A 23420-nucleotide genomic window follows, 5' to 3' on the forward strand; every position below is an offset into this window, starting at 1 on the left:
AAGCATGCCACATTCGTTGAATATAATTATACACCAAACTACTGTTGCTCTGCGTGAAAAAGAAATCGCACTGACTTAAAAATAACGATGCAAAATTAAGAAAAACAATAGCGTTCTAGCGTTGCATGGAAATATGTAATAAAGCATAACCGGATTTTGGTGACACCTTGTGGAAAGAGAGATGTATTGAAATGTAAATGCAACAGACCACCTTCTTCTTCTCCTGTCTTAGGGGTCGCCACAGCGGATTATCCGTCTACATACTACTCTGTCCTCTACATCTGTCTCTACCTACATGTCTTCCCTCATCACATCCATAAACCTCCATCTTGGCTTGCTCTTTTCCTCCTTCCTGGTGGCTCCATCCTCAGCATTCTTCTAACGCTATACCCCATGACCTTCCTTTGCACATGTCGAAACCATTTCAATCAGGCCTCTCTCACTTTGTCTCCAAAATGTCCTACATGCGCTGTCCCTCTAATAAACACATTTCTAATCCTGTCCATCGGCATCACTCCCAATGAAAATCTCAGCATCTTCAGCTCTGCTACCTCCAGCTCCACCTCCTGTCTTTTATTTAATGCCACTCTCTCTAAACCTTACAACATCGCAATTCTCACCAAAGTCCTATAAACTTTCCCTTTCACTCTCGCAGATACTCTTCTATCACAAATCACTCCTGCTGTCACTCTTCTCCACCCACTCCTCCCTGCCTGCACTCTTTTCTTCACTTCTCTAATACACTATCTGTTACTTTGCACTGTTGACCTCAGGTACATGAACTCTTCCACCTTCTCCACCTTTTCTCCCTGCAACCACACCACTCCACTGCCCTCCCTCTCATTCACACACATGTACTCTGTCTTACTCCTACTCACTTTCATTCCTCTTCTCTCCAGCACATACCTCCACCTCTCTAGGCTCTTCTCAACCTCCTCCCTACTCTCACCACAAATAACAATATCATCCACAAACATCATAGCCTATGGAGACTCCTGTCTGACCTCGTCCGTCAACCTGTCCATCACCACTGCAAACAGGAAAGGGCTTAGAGCCGATCCTTGATGCAATGCAACTCTTTCATACGCTTTCTCTTAATTCACAAACACATAGACCTCTTCTCTCAGCCTGGCTTCCACTACTCTTTCCCATAACTTCATGGTGTGACTGATCAGCTTTATTCCCCTGTAGTTACTGCAGGTCTTCACATCTCCCTTATTTTTAAAAATCGGTACCAGCAAACTCCTCCTCCATTCCTCAGGCATCCTCTTACCTTCCAGAATCTTGTTGAACAATCTGGTTAAAAACTCCACTGCCGTCTTTCCTAAACATCTCCATATCATCTGGTCCTACCGACTTTTCACTCTTCATCCTCCTAATTGCTGCTCTCACTTCCTCCTTATTAATCCTATCCACTTCCTGCTTCACCATCTCCACATCATCCAACCTTCTCTCTTTCTCATTTTCTTCATTCATCAGCTGCTTAAAATACTCCCTCCAATTTCTTACCACACTTTCCTCATTAGTCAACACATTTCCATCTCCATCCTTTATTGTTTTTAACTTGCAGCACATCCCAGCTAGGTCCCTCTGCCTGTTCAATCGGTATAAATCCTTTTCTCCTTCCTTAGTGTCCAACTTCTCATACAGCTCCTCATATGCCTTTCCTTGGTTTTCGCCACATCCCTCTTTATCTGCTGCCGCATCTTCCTTCTCCATCCCACAACCCACTTGTGGAGCATAAGCACTGAAGACATATAACATCACCCCTTCAAGTTCCAGCTTCACATTCATTCATCACATTCATCAGAAACCCTCTTCACCTCCAGTACTTACTGTACTCTTCCTTCAAAATCACACCTACACCAATTTCTCTTTCCATCCACACCATGATAGAACAGTTTAAACCCACCTACAATGTTCCTGGTCTTACTCCCTTTCCACTTGGTCTCCTGAACACACAACATATCTACCTTTCTCCTCCCCATCATATCAGCTACCTCTCTTCCTTTAGTTCCAACATTTAAAGTACCAACCCAAACCTCCACTCTCCTCCACTTCTTCTTTCCCTGCCGTCTCTGTAGACGTCCTCCTCCTCTCCTTCTCCTCCTCTGGCCAACAGTAGCCCAATTTCCACCGTACCCTTTTGGCTAACAATACTTCTGGCGGTCGTTGGTAACCCGGGCCTCGATCGATGGAATGCAGGTTTGTGATCCGCATATTTGATTTGGCACATATTTTAAGCTGGATGCCCTTCATAACACAACCCTCCCCATTTATCCGGGCTTGGGATCGCCACTAAGAGTGCACTGGCGTGCGCAACCCTAATGGCTAGGTTGTAAATGCAGCATTCCATTCCAGGAAAATTGGGTTTGTTGCTTTTTACTATCTCTCTCTCTTGCTGTGTCCACTTTATTAGGAACACATATAAATCTCCAGATTTTAGCATTTTTTCCATTAAAACCTTTTTAAGCAAATCATGTGACAGCAATGCAACACTTTTAGTCATGGAAGTACAGGTAAAGAGGTTTGGTTAGTGTACACATCAACCATTAAGGAGATGTCATCTTACTAACGTTTACTGTGTTATAGAACACATTTGTTTGCCGCATGCTGCAAAAAGCTAAAAACATCCAGTGAGCAGCAGTTATGTAAGTAGCAATGCCATGCTGATGAGGTCAGGGTGAAATTCTGTAGTGGTTTAAACTGACAAGAAGGTTATGGTTACACAAATAACCACTTTTCACAACCATGATGAGCAGAAAAGCATATCTGATTGCAGCCCCCCAAAAAAAGAAATCTGTGACTACAGATAGCCAAATTAGACCATTAAAAATGGGGAAAAGGTGCAAGCCGTAACAAGCACATCAAGCTTTCTGTTTTAAAAGTAGTTATTTTTTTCTAATACACAAATAATTGATGTCAAACGAAGAGAAACCCTGGAAAACATATCAGGCAGCTGTAAATAGAAATGCAGATATGCAGTAACAGCATTTGCCACAGGAGGGCAGCACATACCCATAAAATGCACTGGATATGCAGAAAGAAATCAGAATTATGCTATTAGATTCATTTTTCTTTCTGTAAGTTAAAATAATAAATAAATAAAATTCTCCGAAATAACATAAAAAGTGATAGGCTATTATATGTTATACAATGTACATACAGTATATGGTGCATTATATAAATCTTGCATATAAATGCATTTATTCCATATGTAGGCTTTATATAATGCGTCATAACCTGTATGTGTAGACTTACATATTATAGCATACACTCAATATTTCATAAAATCAACAAAAAAAAATTGCTGCATGAAAGAGGTATATTAGCATATTTGCATAATACGGATCTTATAACAGAAATTGTACATTAAATATTAAATAAACTGCTTATTGACTTCCTGCCATTTGTTAATAATTCCTGATATTTGGACGACAAACTCAAATTTATACTAATCAATCGCGCATGCGCACATCGCTCGAGTCGCGCGTTAAAAAATAAAAAACGCATAACCGCATCGCATCCCTCCGCCCCGTTGGAAAAACAACCTAGGACCCAGATGCAGAATTCTACAGAAAACTTTTGACCTCAAAATCCGACTTTGCGACGAGTACCATCTAACAAATCGCGGTTTAAAAAACGACCACGACGTCGCCAAACACGACACCAACCGACGCGTTCGCGTCTGCTGATAACGTGCGATCGTTCATGCGGATTATTTTATCTCGCCAGGCGCGGAAGGGCGTTGCAGTGGGAGGGGTGTGAGGCGGCTAAGATGGCGGCGCCCTGTTTAGTGCAGCTGCTTTAACGGGTAAACAGGCTTTATTATTTGTTATTTTGGGTTTTTTTTGTGATAAACAGCATGTCCTGAGGTAATATAAATATCCGGGTTCTTTTGCAAAGTCTATTTGATTAATTGTGTGTCCATAACTGGCGTTTTAATCACCTCAAAACCAGGAGTACTGCTGCTGGTTTGGGATTAAGGCTCAATCCCAAACGACTGATTTTTCATGTGGAGTCCACTACATCTTGTAGGGAAGACATTCTCTATATTGTACTATGTAGTGCACTTGTATAGGGAACAGCTAGCAATTTGGTTTCAGCCTGAGAAATAACAGCTTGCTGCTGGGTCTCATTGATTTTATATATCTGGTTAATCGACTAAGAGAAAATGTTGCACATCCTCATACGAGTGTTTTTGATTTTACCATACATGGTTGTGATTTTAAGTGAAATGAAATGGAAATGCTATTTTTTGTTGTGGAGTTAATGTCTGTATTGGGCATTGTTCTCGGGAGTTGTTTACGCCCCGTTAGTGCTACAGTCAGCAGGCTTCAGCTCACAAAAACATGTCATTTCTTTACTTTGAAATGATTGAAAGATTTAATGAAACGACTACAAAGGCGTTATAAATAATAACTTCTGGTGGTCTGCTAACAAGACGCTTTATTTTTGCAGCCTCAACCGTGCATCATGCAAAACACCTCCACTGAGGAGTGACTGCAAGCAGAATTGCAGTTTTTTGGATCATCATCAGCAGTTTATCTGGATCTCTGAGATGGAGTCATTTTCTCCACCTGACCATGAGATCATCATATCTGCTGTTTGGCTGAAACTTCGACACAGAAATGCACGCAGAACTTTTCTAACACAGGATGTTCAATGGCATGCAAGATTTATTTTTTTTTCTTTTGTAATGAATTTTTGTGCTTGTTTTTATTTCAAACATTATCAATTAATTATCAATGATAATACGTTAATTTCCACCTGAGTGACACAGCAGCTCTTTAGTGCTTTTTATTTGATATATCCAGGCTTTTCGACTCAACCATACCAGCTTCTGAAGTATTGACCTTTCATCCTACATCCATTATCTCATACATCTAGCAGAGTCAAATCTTTTCCATAACTCTAAGCAGAAATCTCTCATCACTCTGTTACTTGTTGTGGAAGTGCTTTATACTTGCCGCATGTACATTACAGCACGTTAGCCAGAAATGTTAGGAAGCACACAGACTTTAAGGGCCTTACTCAAGGGCCCAATATGTGGCAGCTTGGCGTCCAGCCTTTTGAACACTATGTATCCTCGTGCCAGAAATCACGACTGGACGTAACTGTTTTCCCTTCTTTTAATTTTAGGCTCTTATTATTATAACCTCACTGGAAACTGATGACTGAGAAAGGTTTTAATTGTCGGATAGGAAAATATATGACCGTTATATTTAAGATCGCTGATTGTATGCGATTCGACATTAGACGACTTCTTGCTGTAATAACGACTTCACTTCATCAACCAGCACATTAGCATTGGAATCGCTAAACTGAAATATTGTCAGAAATATTTCCACATAAAACATATTTAATGTGTTTAAAGGTGGAGTTTTCTGTAAACTGCCACTAGGAGCTCTCTGGACTCTCGCTTGCTGGAAGCCCTAACGCTTTATTACTGCATCTAAAGCACGTTTCACTTCATTGGGGATTACGTTGAGATCATCCAGGTCTGTCTGGCACTGTAACGTCTCGTCATCTTCTAGCTCGTGAATGGAAACTGAATGTGCATTTGTTTAATGTCTTAAGTGACTGAAGAGCTCAAGTGAGGGGGTTTCGGAAGGGATTTTTTTCTTGTTGAAGGGTAAAAAAAGTATCTTTAGGTTTTTGATGTTTGTTTGATGTTTGATATTTGATGTTCTTTAAATTCCGAGTTGTCTGCTGTCACTGTAACAAGGAATTAATCACTGGTAAGATTTTGTTTTGTATGAATGATTTGACTGAACTTTAGTTCACCATCATTCATTTAGTTGATTCTTTGTTGGCATCAACCTCAGCAACAGCAAAATATTGGGCAGAACGTCTTCAGTGTTTTAAGAGGTTTCTTTTAGATACAGTGTTGATATAAGTGTTCTTATCCAGTCCACCTTTTGTTTATGAATTATTTAGAACACTGAATTACTGAGGGAAGGATTTCGAAGACAAGGTCCTGCATCATATATCTGTTCGAAGTTACTCTTGACGTTGTGTAATTACCACAAGTTATTTCCTGTTATCATTTGTTAACCAATTGTGTCCACATGGATGCTAAAAAAAAAAACAAGCCTGTTTGTTGTGCTACATGGTGAAAAAAACTGCACTCAAACACTGCAGACTGTTTCAATGAATGTAACTATAGATGCTGGACTTTATTAGCTATGTTTAGTTTTATTTGTAGCAAACCTCATGACCTATCGTGGATTAGATATAATATGCTACGTTTGCTCTACTGCCTTTATATGTTTTTCATCAGAATAATTGATGCTTTAGTGTGTTTTGTGATAAGAATCAACTGAGGACTGAGATCGCATTTTCGGTATTAAGAACTAACAAGATGGTAAACAAGTTGTGTGTGTGTGTGTGTGTCTGTGCAGTGGTGCATGGAGACTGTCGGTGGGCCACCCAGGGACCCTGAAGCAGGCAGAGAGAGTGACACCTGAAAGCCCCTCCCCTCCACCCTAGCCTCACCCATCATTACACCATCGCCACCACCATCATGGCCAGGGAACAGCTCAACGTAGGTGATCTGCTCCCTCTCCTGGAGACCTCTGATCTCCAACAGCTTGAGGAAATCAAAGGGCTCATCAACGAACACCTCAGTACAGGTACTGCACCGGAGTCTGTTTTTCACTCGGTGTTGGTCATTTAATTATGTCCGCTTCATTTGGTACAATATGTAGGTTTTAAATATAGAACAGGAAGTTATGTATTATATACACAGTGTAGTGACTGGTCAATGTTATCCTTTTACCACATTCTTTAGAAACATTGCAGCTGCGTTTATAAATCTTAAAACGGAATCATGCGGTTTAAACCTCCATCGCATCATGATATTGGTTTTTGTACTCTTTTCTGTCCACAACCTTCAGAATCTGCTGTAAGAAACCTGTTTTTGATGTGTTTTATATTTTTAGACCGAGGGTCCGTGCTCCTGAACGGCTTGGTGGATTATTTCCTGGAGACCAACTCAAGTCCAGCACTACACATTCTGTCTTCAGTGAGGGAACCACATGACAAGGTGAGTGCCTCATCTCATATAGAAAAGAAAATAACACTTGAAACATGTTTAGAGGAAGTGTCATCTTGCACGTATTGTCGCTGCTCGACCTCTCTGCACCACTGGTTCTGACACGTTCACTGATTTTTGTTATGATGAACTTAAATGCCAGCTTTCACCTGATTGGCTAAATGCAGTGTGCTCCACACATTTCCTTACATTATCCTTATTCCTAAAATGGAGATTAGTTGTGAAGAAAATGATGAAAATGTTATAGAGTAAGAACACTAGGCAATGTTTTTTTTTTTGCCCTGGTCAGATGACCAGATATGAAACGTGTCTTATTGATGCATCACTCAAACAGGAAATGAGACACTTTGTAAGTCAAAATGTCACATTCTTTAGAGCCGTTCTCAAAGTCCAGGCATTTTGCTGTCTCTCTCACACACACACACACACACACACACACACACACACACACACACACACACACACACACACACACGTGCACTCATGCTCTTCTGATCACAAGACTCACTCTTGAAATACGTCTCTAAATTCAGCTACTTTTCAGCAAGCATGCATTCATCAGTCAGCCCTTGATTTCCTCAACATATTTATCATGTTTTTCTTTTTGAGTCTGTGTAAAATTTTTATTTTTTTAAAAGAACACAAAGGCCTTAATGTCCAATGTCCCTCTCTCCTTGTCTCCTCTTTAGCATCTTTTTGATAAGATGAACGAGTGCATGGCTAAGCCGCCATGCCGTCTGCCTACACTCAACCTCCTGGGCCATGTGGTACGCAAACAGCCTTCCTGGATTCACAAGATCGCTCGCTACCCTCTGCTGCTCTCGCTGCTCAAGTGTCTCAAGGTGGGCATTAGAAGAGGTTTCTCTCACACTTGGAGTATTTTTGTCCACCAGCAGCAAGTGAAAGTCAGTAGGAGTAAGACAGAGTACATGTGTGTGAATGAGAGGGAGGGCAGTGGAGCGGTGTGGTTGCAGGGAGAAGAGGTGGAGAAGGTGGAGGAGTTCAGGTACCTGGGGTCCAAAGTAATGGAGAGTGTGTTAGAGAAGTGAAGAAAAGAGTACAGGGAGGGTGGAGTGGGTGGAGAAGAGTGATAGCAGGAGTGATTTGTGATAGAAGAGTATCTGTGAGAGTGAAAGGGAAAGTTTATAGGACTGTGGTGAGACCTGAGATGTTGTCTGGTTTAGAGACAGTGGTACAGAGTAAAAGACAGGAGGTGGAGCTGGAGGTAGCAGAGCTGAAGATGTTGAGATTTTCTTTGGGAGTGACGACGATGAACAGGATTAGAAATGAGTTTATTAGAGGGACAGTGCATGTAGGACGTTTTGGAGACAAGGTGAGGGAGGTGAGATTGAGATGGTTTGGACATGTGCAGGGGAGGGACATGGGGTATGGGTAGGAGAATGCTGAGGATGGAGCCACCAGGAAGGAGGAAAAGAGGAAGACTAATGAGGAGGTTTATGGATGTGGTGAGGGAAGACATGCAGGTAGTTGGGTTGAAAGAGGCAAATGTAGAGGACAGGGGGGTATGAAGACGGATGATCCACTGTGGTGACCCCTAATGGGAGCAGCCGGAAGAAGATGATTAAACTCGAATATTAGCGTTTATTTCTAGCCGTATGTGGATGTGTGTACATCTGTTACCTGTTGTTTTAAAGGTTTATTGTTTTTCTTTGTTTATTTCTCTTGGCACCAGACGGACACAGATGTCGTGGTTCTCATAACTGGTGTGCTGGTGCTTGTCACTATGTTACCCATGATCCCTCAGGCAGGGAAGCAACATCTGTATGAGTTTTTTGATGTGTTTGGACGCCTGGCTGCCTGGAACTTAAGGAACCCTGGTAAGAGATGCACAAGTGAATTCAAAGAGAGATGCACAGAAACACACACACAGATGGAGAAACAAGGAGACTGAGCGAGTGAGGAAAAAAAGATGTACATGGACACAGAGAAAGAGAAAGAAACCAGCAGAGACCAAGAGTATGATAGTCAGAAAGGGGACACAGAGGCAGATTGACACATAAAGGGAACATTTTGGATTTTGGAGTGTTCCTGGTTTAGATTCATGTTTAAAATAAATCATATCATCTATGAAATGGGTAAAATCAGTTATTTAAAAAAAAAAAAAAACAAAACATTTCCAGATATACTATTGTATCTGAAATTAAAGCGGTAGGTTTGAAAAAAAAAAGGAGAAAATGCTAGAAGCTTAAACACGTCAGTGAAAGCAAAACAATTTTTTTTTAAACAGAAATAATAGTCTTGAAACTGAAGTGTTTTGAGTTTACCAATGAGGAGAGAAGTGTAACTAACATCTTTGCCTGCTTCCACAGGTCACGTTTCAGAGGTGTTCCTGATCCACCTGCACGCCAGCGTCTACTCACTTTTCCACCGCCTGTACGGCATGTACCCCTGCAACTTCATCTCCTACCTGCGCTCCCATTACAGCATGAAGGAGAACATGGACACGTTGAAGAAGTGGTTAAAGTAAAGTTAATAATCCATGGTGTTGGGGGGGGACGACGACTCTTATCATATGATGTATTGTGATTTTTGACTCTTCCATTTGTTGACACACTGCTTAAAAACGTATTCCGTGTTTCCCTAGCCGATGCTGGAACACGTCCGCATACACCCAGAACTAGTGACTGGAACGAAGGACCATGAGCTGGACCCTACCAGGTGAGCAGCTTCTTTTATGTTAGTACTGTAGTGGAATTGCTAAATTTCTCTTTGATTTTAGTCTTCTTATTCTTTCAAATTCCCCCTATTATTTCCTCGCATTCCTTCATTTCACACTTCACATAATTACTGACATTTCCTTTCTTCTCTTTGTCATGTCCTGTCTTTTCCTTAATACACGTCCTTCATATTTTCTCTTTACCGTTTCCTTCCTTCCCTCATTTTTGCCATTTCCTTATTTTAATTTCTCTTTTCTTATTTCCTTCGTTTTGTATTTTTTTTTTTTTACTCTTGCTTACTGACTTGTTCTTTTTGCATCTACAGATGGAAAAGGTTTGAGATCCATGACATCGTGATTGAATGTGCCAAAGTGTCTCTGGACCCTCGGGAGGCGTCCTGCGAAGAGGGCTATGCCACCTTGCCTGAGCACTTCTGTGCCAACTTGCACATGCGTGCCCCTGATTGCACTGCCAGTCCCTACACTGACCTGCACAGCAGTTATGGTACATTCTTATTCTTCCCCATGTTGATTTGGCTTGTTTTACTTCAGGAATTGTTGTCTATGGTTGCTGTTAAAGATGATGAATCCTTTTGTTGAATAAAGCAGACTTGAATTGTTTTTATTCATTTGTCCCTGTAGGAAGTTCATCCTCCAATCATTTTTCCACACCGCGGCAGCCTGTCCTTCCTCCTCTGCCCCTGTCTTCTCTCTCAGGGACACAGTTGGCTCATCGCAGTCCCCCCAGCACCCACCGGCCGGTATGAATCTTTCACTTCCCTTTTAATAGAGCCACTCTGGCAGCCTGTGCTCGGTTTTATAGTTCCAGCTCTCTATAAGATTGTGTTATTGCAGCACTAGCTCTGTGTGGCCAGAGGGGAGAATTCATCCTGTCTTTTCAGTGTCTTCCGCCTCTTGTTGTTTTACTTTGGACGAATTGGCTTTGTCATTCTGTTTGTAAATCACCTCAATCTCCTTGTTCTTAAGCAGTCTGACTGAGGCAGGGTGTGAAGGGGAAGGATTTAGATCTAGAAGAGTCGCAGAGTCCTCAGGAGTTTGTGTGTTCTGCTTTAAAAATGGAAATACAGCTAGTTGATGCAGGAACTGTTGCTTTGGCAACATGGCTAGCGCTGCCACTAGTTTTTGGTCTGCTTGTTGGGATATTATTCTGCTTAACCTCGTACCCAATGGAGAAGATCGACCAGCAGGGTTCAGATTTGCTCAGATCAACGTGATGAGACACTGACAAATCTGCAAGCTGTTGTTTAGAACGTAATCTATAAAACTGTTGGATTGCATTTTTATCACAGTTGCAGAAAACAGGATCCCTTTTATTGGCTGTGAGTTAAATCAAATGCTGCAAATTTAATTGGCTCCTGTCTTTCTTTAGTCACAAAGGCCACACCCCTTTTTAGACCCAGAGGCCATGCCAACTTCAAAGGGACTGATCAGCATAGCCAATCACTAACTGCACCTTTAATCTGTCCATTAGTTTCTAAAGTGTGATTATTTATTCATTTTAGATATAAATTGAAATACGAGGAAAAATAAGTGATATTTACATGTAGCTGTCTTTTATAAATGATACGTTTTCTCTTTTTTTTTTTTTCCCCCTCCTGTGACTCTTCAGAGCTCTACATGTGAATTCAACTTCATCTATGGCATTAAAGACGCTCTCTGGAGCCCCTCTTCCCTCTGTGGAATGGCCACCCCGCCTTCCTCAAGAGGAATGTCTCCAAACCCTGAGCTATCCCAGAGTGCCTTACACGTATCTGGTCGCTTTTACAGCACCCCTGGTAGGTCTGCCTTAAAACTGAGTGCAGTATTCTAAATGAGGGAACTAACCAGACTATTCTGCACAGGAGAAACCATGATGAAATATAGTATATTGTAAGAGAAACAAAAGCACTATATTCGTTGTGCAGAATCACATTACTTCTTTACAATTTTATAGATGATAGTCTGGATGAAGAACCTCTTAGAAAATTGCCAACTACACCGTTACCCTCTGTGGTGCAGTACATTATCTTCTAGAAAATGATTGACATTTTACAAGCGTGTACATGAAGCTTCTTAATAAGGGTTGCTTCCTGTTTTCTGATTTCCTATTGTGAGATGAAAATAAATGGCAGATGCATAAATAGAGAATGTTCTTTCTTCACATCAAACCAGTCTGATTTAACTGTTTCTGTTTCATAGGAGGAGGGAAAGGCACCCCATGTTCCAGCACTCCAGCGGCATCGTCTCCTCCTCCCAGCTTCTCGGACGACCCACCATCTGCTTCCTTAATCCACAGTACACCTAGCCTGCAGTTTAAGGTAAATTTTTGGGATAAGAAATGGCGTTACTGTTGGGAAAATGGAAATGTCCACAGCACAAGAAGAAACATAACACTGGAATTAGTGCAGTAATATAGTTGTATTGTTGGCTAATCACATTGTAGATGCACCGGTGATTTAGTACAATATGGAAAAAAAATGTTAATCGTTAATGTTGCTTTCTTTTTGGTGTCTTTGTTACATAATTAAACCAGATTTTATCGAACGTAATGTGATGCATCATTGTTTTCTCTTCAGGACGGTAGACCTATAGACCCCACCAAACCTCCACTACAGAGGCAAGAGCAAATCAGAGATTTGGAGAAATCCCTGGATGACAAGACCAATCACAGAGGTACAAATACAAAGATATAGTGTTTACTCAGAAACAGAAATAAGACTGAAATAGAAGTATTTGTATGTGAGACTATACTGTTTGAACTGTAGCATGCTGGGTGATTGAGATATTTGAGGTGGATTAGTCAAGGGTTTAGCCTGATTTTGGCTCTTGTGTTTTCCGTCTGAATCAGATGGTGCGGATAAGAACGTGTCCATGACACTGACCGAGTTATCCGTCTACATGAAGGAGCAGGAGCAGCTGCGGCTGGGCAAGGAGAGGGAGGAGGGTAGGCAGTGTGGAGTCTGTTTTATTTCCTCTGTATTTGGTTTTCTTTTTTTTTTTTTGCCAGAAATGATAGCTTTCTGATTTTAGAAATGACCTCCAGCTTCAAAGCTGATGCTACATCCTGACTCCTAAACGTTCCTCCACAGCTGCCATCACAGAGGAACTGATGAAGCTAACCGAGGAGAAGCGCGACACTTCCGGCGCTCGGGGTTTTGACTCGCCGTTCTTCCGCACCACCGAGAATCTCACTGGTCCCCAGGAGAAGCCCCCTCCAACTTTCACCCACCTCCGTGATCCCCACCATGCTGTCTCCACGCCGGATAAGATCGACATGCGAGTCTGGTGGAGAGGCCAAGGCAGTCGTTCGGCGTCCCAGGAGCAGCCGTGGTCCTTCCAGCCTCTCTTTGCACCAACAGAATTGCGGCACCACAGCCCCAGTGCAGAGGACGAGGCTCTGAAAAATACACCACACTCGCCCAGCCTGGGCACAGCACCCTCCTCGCTGCCTTATGAGGCTCTATTTAACCTTGCACTGCCCCGCACCACTTCCCTGTTCATGAGCCGAAGGAGCTCAGAGGCATTGGAGAGAGCAGCGATGCAAGGAATGGCGGGAGTGGCGGATGAATGCCACGGAGTAACGTCAGTGTCTCCTCTTGAGGTGCTTGATCGCCTGGTGCAGCAAGGCACTGATGCTCATGATAGGGTGCTAAAGAGGTAAATGGGTTTTTTAATTGAAAAATCTTCCCTTAGCATGAATAGCAGCTTTACACACACTTGGCATGTGGAAAATTAATTTCTTCAAATGTTCAGCTCAAATACTTTGCCATGCCTGATTGTAAAACTTGCTAAGGAGATTTCTTTCTGACTTTGGCTCATTGTCTTGTTGTATGGTGGACTTGGTTTCAATTAGCTGCTGTCCAGAAGGAATCGAGTGGTATTGACATATGGAATGGTCGCCATGTTCTTTTAGTATTTGTCACCCGGAAAAAGTTTTCAACCTTCCCTGCACCAAATGACCTCAAACCATTAACCACCTTCATGTTTGTCTGTGGGTGGGAGGCAGTCTATTAACATCTGTCCTCTTTCCCCGTCTTACATAGACAAAATATCAAATTTGGACTCAATTCCCAGAACTTCTTCCCAGTTGTCCACTGTCTAAATGTGTTTTTGACTAGTTTGTTGAGTATGCATGTGTGCAGTTACAAGCAAGAGATAATTTGAGAGCTGGGGAAGGAACAATTATTTACAGCTGATGTAACATAAATGATAGTTTCATTTTATTCCTTACATAATGCCTAGGTCAGAAGTGCATGGTTTAATCCCCTGAGACAAATTGATTAAGCAAGTGGATTTGGGTGTAACTCCCGCTTGGTTGGGTTTAAACCTACAGCTGCATTTAGTCTGTGTCGATAATTTGGACACCTCTGGTATAACTGCAGCTGATTGTTCACTAAAAATCTGTTAAAGGCTTGTTATGACCTGCTGGTCTCTATTCATGCCAGAACAACTGCAGCCACTGTGCTGCTGTTCCTCCTCCACTGCACCCTAGTCATCAACAACACCAGTGTCAGTACACAACAAACAGAGGTTCTCACATGCTTTCTTTACCCTCCTCTTTTCTCTTTTTACTTTTTATTCTCTCTCACACTGCTCTGCATAGCTGAGTAATTGTTTTTGACCGGAGATGGTCTTGTCCGAGCCATGTTCTGACCAAGCCCAAGTCAGGAGAGTTTGTTGGCTTGCAGCCAGATTTGAAATGTGCGCGCTCAATACGCTGTCACATTGCTGACCTCACCGATCACCTCATTTATATAATCTCTTTCAGATTGCCTCTGCCAAGCAAGTCAGCTGACTGGACTCACTTCGGAGGTAAACAACTTAATGGCAGAGCACTCAGTTACCTTGTGAGGATCTTGTTCCTGTGCACTTTTCACTGCAGGCTATCGCTGTATTTTTTTATTTTTAGGGGAAAAAAAAAATCGTCCTGAAATGTGGCTATATGTAAGAAGTGTACAGTGCGACGTCATGATTATCAGCACACCCAAAAATAGTGGAGTCAGCACTAGTCATGTTTTCTAACTCAGGCATTCACTTTATTTTTTTCAGACAGGCAGTAGTGGCCATGCATTTTCATTATCAGATCACAGTGTGATGTATTTTATCTTATGCTTAATAACAATTAATTTGCCATATAATATTGCAATAAAGGAAAAACTTTGTTATTTACTGATTAGCAAATCTTCTAAGTTCTTATAACAGTTGAAATTTCATTACCAATACAATGTAATATTCTGTATATAATATGTCTACTGATGGAAAAATACTTCAATGCCTATTTAATATCAGAGGCATTCTCCACACAATTATTTATTTTATTAATGACTATTATGGTTTATTTATGACAAGCCTATAGCCTTTCTCTCTCTCTCTCTCTCTCTCTCTCTCTCTCTCTCTCTCTCTCTCTCTCTCTCTCTCTCTCTCAGTCTCGTTAAAAATATTTGCTTTTACCTTATACATGATTTAATATTATAAGTTTTAAGGTTAGTATTTTTGAATGAGACCGGAAGCTCACTTCAGGTTTAATGACATCCAGATGATGACTGTGGTGGGAAAAACAGTGTAGGCTGTTCATATTGGAATTGAATAAAGCCCTGCTGTTATGCAAGTTATGAGTCATGTGATTGTTCTGAAAAAAAACCTGTGTGTGTGTGTGTGTGTGTGTGTGTGTGTGTGTGTGTGTGTGTGTGTGTACTGCAGGCCTCAGCCTTTGTTCCCACAGGTTTTATTGGGCTTTCCAATAAAATCCTATATATATTTCCTGTATCTTTCCATTCTTTCACAATTCTTTCTCTCTATTTAGGCTCTGCACCTCTGGATGAACTGCAAACGCTACGCAGTCAGTTGCTGTTGCTGCATAACCAGTTGCTGTATGAGCGTTATAAGCGCGAGCAGCATGCTGTGCGAAACCGTCGTCTGCTGCGCAAAGTCATCAATGCCACAGCACTCGAGGAACAAAATAACGCGATGGTAAACACCAATATCAAATGAGTCCTTTATGTTTATGACTTTTGTATAAATTGTGGCGGGTCTTATTTTTATATTGGTTACACATCCATGTACAATTACTGACTGTAGCCCAGCTGTTAAGATACACAATTTGCAAACCAATACAGATGCAACACTGATGTTAAGACATCAGATACAGATTATGTGCAACATTTAACTTGGGCCAGACTACAAATCGAATATGTGCTTCTCCTAATTTTGTAATCGTTGCATAAAATATGCACTTGTTATGATAATAATATCATAGCATGCAAAAATCTAATTTTCTGGTAAACAATCACAGAACACAGGCTTTTATCATATGTCCACCCTGAACACTCTGGATCTTGACCTTATCTTATAGAATATAAATTGGTCTGGTCATGCGCAGTAAGAAATGCACACGAGTGTCTCCATATAGAGATAAAACTAACCTTGTTTTTAAGCCAAGGAATGTTGTTGCAGAATAAAGACGACCAACAGTACAAAACACTAAAACAAATTTATAAGTGAAAATCTGACCTTGAGTAACTGCATTATGAATTGATTTCTTTTATTTCTTTTTATTTTTTTTGTGTGTGTAGAAGGACCAGCTGAACCTGCAGTGTGTGGACATCGTGTCTCTGCGTGAGAGCCTACACATGGAACAGCAGCGTTACAGGCATCTCTGTGTTGAACGGGAAACCATGGTCACGTGCCTACACAGTCAGATCCGGGAACTTCAACACGAACGTGACGACTACTACACCAAATACCAGGAGTTACAAGTTAGTATTCAGTCTTGCATACATTCTTGTAGAATTTGTATCTCTACCAATTTAGGAGCAAACTTTCAAACTCGACTATTATTTGAAATGTGTGTTTTTATCAGAGTCAGATGCAGGAGTGCCAGAAGAGGATGGGGGAGATGGAGGCTGAGCTCCAGAAGGCGAATAACAAGGTGTGCCATACGGGGCACCAACTGAATCAGCTCACTGCCAAGGTAAAGGCATTAACATTATAACTGAGGTAAAGTATTATTCAAAAAGGAATAGTAGGGGTGTACAGCTCCATAACTGAGGCCGATGCAATTCCCATCTCAATGCATAGCCAATGATACGATACATCACACATACATATGAAACGGTTACTGATGTGATCTGGAAGATGCAGCTCTACTTTTGCCATGTTACTGTTTTATTCTATGTGTTTCTCAGGAAACACTTTGGTCTCAGTAGCGTTGATTCGTGATTGAGAAACAGTTTGACGAGAAGAAATCGATCTAAATAATAAAAGTGTAGCACATCTAATAACTGTATATAAATAAATCCACTTTTTACCGTCCAAAAGCAAAATCGATGCATCATGATGGAGTGGAAGATCTTGAGTGATCTGCTGTTCAACTTGACACCTCAACACCTTTGGAATGAATTGAAACACTGACTGAACTTCAGGCTTCTTCACCCTACATAAAGTACTTGATTTTACTAACAACATTTGTGGCTGACTAAGCACAAATCTCCACAATCTTCCCATAAAACTGGTTACTTTTTTATTTTTTTTATTTTTTATTTTATAAAAACAAATGGGACTAAATGTTGAATAGGTTTGGGAAAAAAGGCTCATATGAATGTGTCCCTATAGTGTATATCATATTAAAAATGCTCACTTGGAAAATCAATGCAAGCCTCTGGGGGGAGACTCCAGGACATGTATTGTCTGCATTGTTGCTTTGTCTAACACCACAGCATATGGCGGAGTTAGTCATGCTAGGATTTGAAATGCAAAACTTCACCGCTATAGTAATTTATCAGGAGAACCAGTAACACCTTTTATATATTTGTAATCCCTGGTTTTCTATTCCCTCCCCTACAAGTTATGATAATAATCTCACTTTCCCTTCTGTTTTTCTTGTTTGTTTGTGTTTGCGTTTCCTCTATAGTTGTCCTCTAGTGAGAGCACACAGCAGCAGTTGAGCTTCATGAGCAGACAGTTGTTGCTGCTGGGTGAAGCCCATAAACTGTGCGTGCAAGAGCTTCAACAAGCAGGCCCAGACCTCAGCAAGGTACACAAGAGAAACGTATATCGCTGCTGTCGAGTAAAGGCAGTTTTTATTGTCATTTCATCCATATGCGTACATACAAAGGAAGGAAACATCACTCTTTTGGGACCAGGGTGCAGCATAGAAGACAAATATAGTGTTATGCATTATTACAAATTCATTGCAGCAGTGTATTGTGACCAAGCAAAGACACAATACCTAAAAAGTAACATCACCACCCAGCTTTTATTGGTCTAAATCAGAGTTCTGTGCTGCGTAGGAGGTGCACATGGTGCAGGTGTCCTTGATTAAGGAGGTGGACCGTCTGAAGCAGAATCTGCTGCTGCAGGGTCAGAAGCTGGACGCGGCTCAGCAGAGAGTGGCTGAGCTGGAGACGCAACTGTCCAAGAAAGAGCACCTCATCACAGAGCAGAAGTTGTTCCTGGAGGACGTCAAGGGACAGGCTAAGTACGGATGCACACGGGCAGATACGATGTCCTTGTCTGTCTTGGACATTATTCTCTATGTGAATAAAGAGTATGCTTGTGTGGTAAATATTTGAGGTTATATGGCATGAATACATGTCTGCACCAAAATAGCCCAAAACAAGTGGAAATGGAAGGAAAAATCATACTTGGGAATCAAAATTAGAAGTTTGTATATAGAGCATATCTAAACAAGGCCGAAAGCAAATTCTGGGTAAAACTCAAGGGAATAATCAAGTGTGACACTCCCGCCACCATGTTTCACTGGGTGGAGGTAATGTGTTATTGCCTGGCCTTAAAAATTATTAAATTACTTGATCAAAGGAATCACAAATGCTTGAAATAAATGGAAAGTGTCAAAATAATGTCCTTTTTGTAAATTTTTAAATAAACAGGAAAGCAGTCGGAGTCTACAGTATAGTGCATCAGGAATTTCAAATGTATTTGTATTTTTATGTGGAACTTCAAATATAGAAACATGGGATGCTTTTGTAAATCCTATCCAGTTTGGACTCTTATTCTACTTTTCTGTACCCCTGTGAGATTTGGCTGCTTTGCTTGTTGCAAATTACCTCCTAATCTTCCTTTCTTTACTTAACTCCCTCAGGGAGGAGCTGAAGGCTTCTGAAAGTAGGTATCAAGCACAAAGGCGTGTGACTCAGGCCCTGCAGATGGAGCTGTTGCAGCTTTACAGTAGGTTGGAGATGGACGTTCCCGTTGCCTCTGCTGCAGCTTCATCAGCAGCAATGGATGCCAAGGAACGCAGCTGTCCCACACAGACCAGGTAGTGATACGAGTTCATCTGCTTCATCATAGACAATCAAACATACAGTGGATTAAAAAATTGTAATTCGAGCTGATCTTCAAAAAGTAGTTTTATTTTGGGTAACTATTATTTTGACCCTTGATAGAATTTCACCATTGTGCTTGTAAAAATATTGAGTATTGACTCAACTGTGTGTATTATAATAAGACCAACATGTAATTTTTGCTCTCTTATTGGTCTCTCACAGTGTGGTGGCATCAGCTGGACCAACGAAAACGGCCTCTAAAGACAGCACCAAGTCATCACCACACAGGAACGGCTTCTCGTCAGGTCAAGCCAAAACTGGCTCCCCTGACCCCAAGTCCAAGTCGATAAACGGCAGTCGAGCCACACCCCCACCCATGCTGGTAGAACCGCCCCATGCTTGCCCTGTGTTGCCCCCCTCCACCCCATCCCTTACCGTTGGCTCCTACCCTAGTGCCAAGAGTTTCCTTGGCATGCGGGCACGGGAACTCTTCCGCAACAAGAGCGAGAGTCAGTGCGACGAGGATTACGCTCCCCGTGCACAACTTACCGGCCTATCACAGGGCCTGAAAACCGAGCTCTGTGTGGAGCCTGCAGTAAAGACAGGTCCCGCCTCCTCCACACACAGCCATGCCTCCGTCATCACTGCTAAAGAGCCTGAGGTCTTACAGAGAGCAACAAAAAGAGTAGCAGGACGGCCGGGGAAGCAACAGCTTCATATCATGGACTACAATGAAACGAATCAGGAACACAGCTAGACTGTGTCAAGCACGTTGCTAGTAGATGAAGGAAGCCGGAAACTGATCTCGGATTACGATTACTTTTTTTATTTTATTTTATTTCGGTGTTCATCCCGTTTCTTAAAGCGGACAACAGGATTCAGAATTTCCACTCATGTTTCTCGTGTCCATTTTGCCCAGGAGCCCGAACTTAAGCGTCTTCCTGTGTAGAGAAGAAACCCATCTTTATATATTCTTTGGTTTTTAGTTTTGTTTTTTCCCACCAAACCCTACAAATTAGCTTCATCACCGAGTGCACTGTTGAGTGGGGTGGGATTAGGGAGTGCCTCCACAGTGGGATGATGTAATAAGAGAATGATTGTCCTTCTTGTGTCAAGGAGGAGCAACATAGTGTTGTTACTTCTTACCTTCCACTGAAACCAGCTGATATTTTTTTTATGTACCGAAATCATGCACAGTGCATGTTTAAAAGAAGGAGAGAACTACGTTTTTATATCACTAGAGTTTTAAAATTATTTATTTTGAATCTTTTTTTTTTCTTTTTTTTTTAATCCCTCCATGACCTTTTGCAAAGTGTTCCTGTTAACTGAGAAGTATTAACGTTCATAAAAACAAGAAACAAAGCCCATAAATGGAACAAGTTAAATGCCAGTTCAGCCAAGAACCACCCTTTATCTGTCTTAATGTCATATACAGCTATTCCACAGCACAAAAAAGGTCAATCAGCCAAGAATCACCTTGAAATGTGTTAATCGCGGGTACTTGGCAACCTAGCCTTCTTGCCCAGCTATCATTCGTTCCATGCCGTGTGCTTTGAGACCTCGAGTCTCAAACAGACCTGGTTGTGGAATCGTCCTGAGAATATCTCTTGTCACTTTCCTATGGCCAAATTTTCTTTCTTTTTTTCCTTCTTTTTTCTTTTTTAAATGCATTTTTTAAGTTGAATCTCAAATTAATTTTTTTCCACTGTGTACAAAAAGGGTGCCATTTCAGATTCCGCCTTAGAAAAGTTACTCCGCGTGGTACCTGATTAACGCTTGCACTCGACATGTTTTTACTGCACTAAAAGTTTTGGCACCCCCGACTTTTTCACCTGCTGCCATTTCAAACTGCACCATATACTGTATTTTATAGGGAGACAAGTGACATTTCACTGACAAATGATACGGTAGATTTATGAATTATAACTAGTATTTTATTAAATGGTGCTTATTGCTAACCAACCAAATCTATAGAACTCCTCGTAGTCTAACGGTTTATGAACTAAAAAGCACAGGTATCCGTTATCAGGCCCGAATCTGACAAACAATTCTTAACGGTAAGAAAAATATTGAACTTCATCATTGTAGGCTTATTTGCATCCTTTGCTGTTTAACTAATATCTCAATGGTTTGTAATTCAGAAATCCGGGCAAACGTGTATTTTTTTTAAATTTTTTTCCTTTGGTTAGATCTTGTTTTTTTTAATTGCAGTTTACAGATTAAAAAAGGTGGCAACAATGTCGTTTCACTCGCATATATTTTAGTGTACTCATAATGGTGGTGCCATGTTTAAAAAAATAATAATAAAATTTCCCCTTTGAAATTTTCAAAAATTTACAAAAATCAGTAATTCTGCAAATGAAAGCGAATAAATTGGAGCATCCCAACATTCAGAAAAGTGGAAAACACTCGATCACTGTATAAATCTTAAGTCGCAGTGTTGACCCACATCCAAATGAGGACTAATCAGAAATAACTGATTTTTCTGAACATTTCACTCGTTTCAATATGCTCCATGTTTCAGATATTTACTGTAATCCTATTTTCAGCTCCACATTAATCCATACTGGCCTTTTCGTGCACCAGAAAGTTTTTTTTTTGCTTAAAGTTTTAATTTAATTCTCTGTTTTTTCATATCGTATTGAGATTTTACTGAAGGCGCACGAGATTTAACACTTTCAAAGGATACATGTGCCAAGTAAGGAATAAAACTCGGGTGCATGATGAAAAATAATGCCTTTAAGAGTTTTTTTTTAATATCAGACATTTTTGCTGTTACATTTTGGTTACATTTAATGTTGTGCATCTCCCACAAAACCGGTTCCTGTTTTCACTTATGTTATTGCAGCTGTAAAGTCGTTCCCTAACCAGTGTGTCTTCATAAATTATAATGTAAAAAAAAAAAAAAAAAAGAAAATCATATCACATCAACTCTTGAGACTTTCTAATGGTGGAAAACTTACTGGTACTGGAGACTCCTTACTTCTTTTTCGTTCCTTTTTTTTTTTCAATATGCTTGCAGGGACTCTTCCCTTTTTTTTTTTTTCTTTTTCCCCCCTTTCCTTTTTCTTCAAAACCATTCTTTTTTACATTCTTTATCCCTTTCCTCTGTTATTATTGCCCTTTTTTTCCTGTGTTGTTTGCTTAGTCTTTTTGGTTTATTCCCTTTATTTTTCCATTGATTTTTTTTCTTTCCATATCAATGATTACATAATCTTCTCTGTTAAACAACACTCCGTTTATTATTAGTTTTGGATTGTGCAGAGTGACTGTAGCTTCTGTTAATATCAACACCTTCTGTCTAGTCAGATTTGAGACTTCATCAGTTCGTATGCTTTAAGGAGAAACGCTTGAGTCAGCGATGCATTGATGCTGCTCGGAAACAAGTTTCCACAAAAACAGTGGTGTTTATGTTGATTATCAGCACACTTTCAATTTATGTCGAATCCAGTAAAAATGAATGGATCGTTTTTTTCCTGTGTTTTTATTGGAAGTTTGCTAAATCAATAAAGGCTACAGCATGGTCACGAAGGCACAGGACAGCACACAGCTGTGCTCCGACACGGGGCACGAGGGCACATCTGTAAGTGGTGGTATTTGCTGTAGTAATGACACTTTGGTGGACTTTGTGTCTCTGTTTGAACTGCAGAAATCCTGTTGTCCTCTTGACCTCTGCCGTCATCCCTTCTGCCTCGCTATCTACAGCATGTACAACTTTAATGCCAATAGGAAGTGACACGGTGAGATGGACGGTACAATCCGTGAGCTGAATGGAGCAGGGCAGTTGGACCTCCTGTGATGGAGGAAGAAGTTCATAAAGCATTTGCTTGTGTTGACTGTGAAAGATGAAAATAAAATCGTCATGTTTTGCACTATAGCAGGTGATTCGACTTTTTATTCCGGTGCGCCTCCTTTCTTTCTTTTATTTCCGTTTGTTTTTATTTTTGCATTATTTATTTATTTATTTATTTTTATTTATTTTACAAACTTTCTCACCTTTTTTCTTTTTGCTTTGCTTTTCCATTTTTTTTTCTACTTTCAATGATTTCTTTTATTCTCACTGTTTTTAATTTTATTAATTAATTAATTTTTTTCCTTAATTTATTGCTTTTTGTGTTCTTTCACTACCTGGTTGGTTGTGGTGTGTTTGTTTTATTTATTCAGTTTCTCACCTTATTATTTTTCTTTCAGTTTCTTTTTTTCTTTCCTTTTATTTCCTCACTCAAGATTGTCCCCTTAACCTGTATTCCCTGCCCTTTTCTTTCCTTCACACCATCTTTTCTCTGTCCTTTTACTCCTTCAGTCTGCCTTTTTCCTTCTCCTCCCTTCATTTTCCTTCATGTCACCTACACATTATTGTAACTATTGTTTTATTTTTTTTATTAAGATAAATCCTATTCAT

The 23420-nt window shown here is 40.6% G+C and overlaps 1 protein-coding gene across 1 annotated transcript; it reads left to right on the forward strand.

Moving 5' to 3' along the window:
* The first annotated feature begins 2252 nt into the window (after positions 1–2252).
* On the forward strand, positions 2253–22895 carry tsc1b (TSC complex subunit 1b). The gene is given in 23 exon segments (XM_046867966.1): positions 2253–3814; positions 6405–6635; positions 6945–7048; positions 7747–7899; positions 8751–8895; positions 9388–9522; positions 9525–9541; positions 9663–9736; positions 10061–10239; positions 10377–10495; positions 11365–11530; positions 11934–12052; positions 12311–12407; positions 12583–12678; positions 12824–13391; positions 14503–14546; positions 15538–15704; positions 16307–16489; positions 16594–16704; positions 17644–17766; positions 18023–18210; positions 18835–19011; positions 19241–22895. Coding segments are annotated over 22 exon segments (3609 nt in total). The 5' UTR covers positions 2253–3814; positions 6405–6526; the 3' UTR covers positions 19776–22895.
* Positions 22896–23420: the final 525 nt, after the last annotated feature.

The sequence above is a fragment of the Silurus meridionalis genome, chromosome 15, assembly GCF_014805685.1.
Source record: "Silurus meridionalis isolate SWU-2019-XX chromosome 15, ASM1480568v1, whole genome shotgun sequence".
Lineage (NCBI taxonomy): Eukaryota > Metazoa > Chordata > Actinopteri > Siluriformes > Siluridae > Silurus > Silurus meridionalis.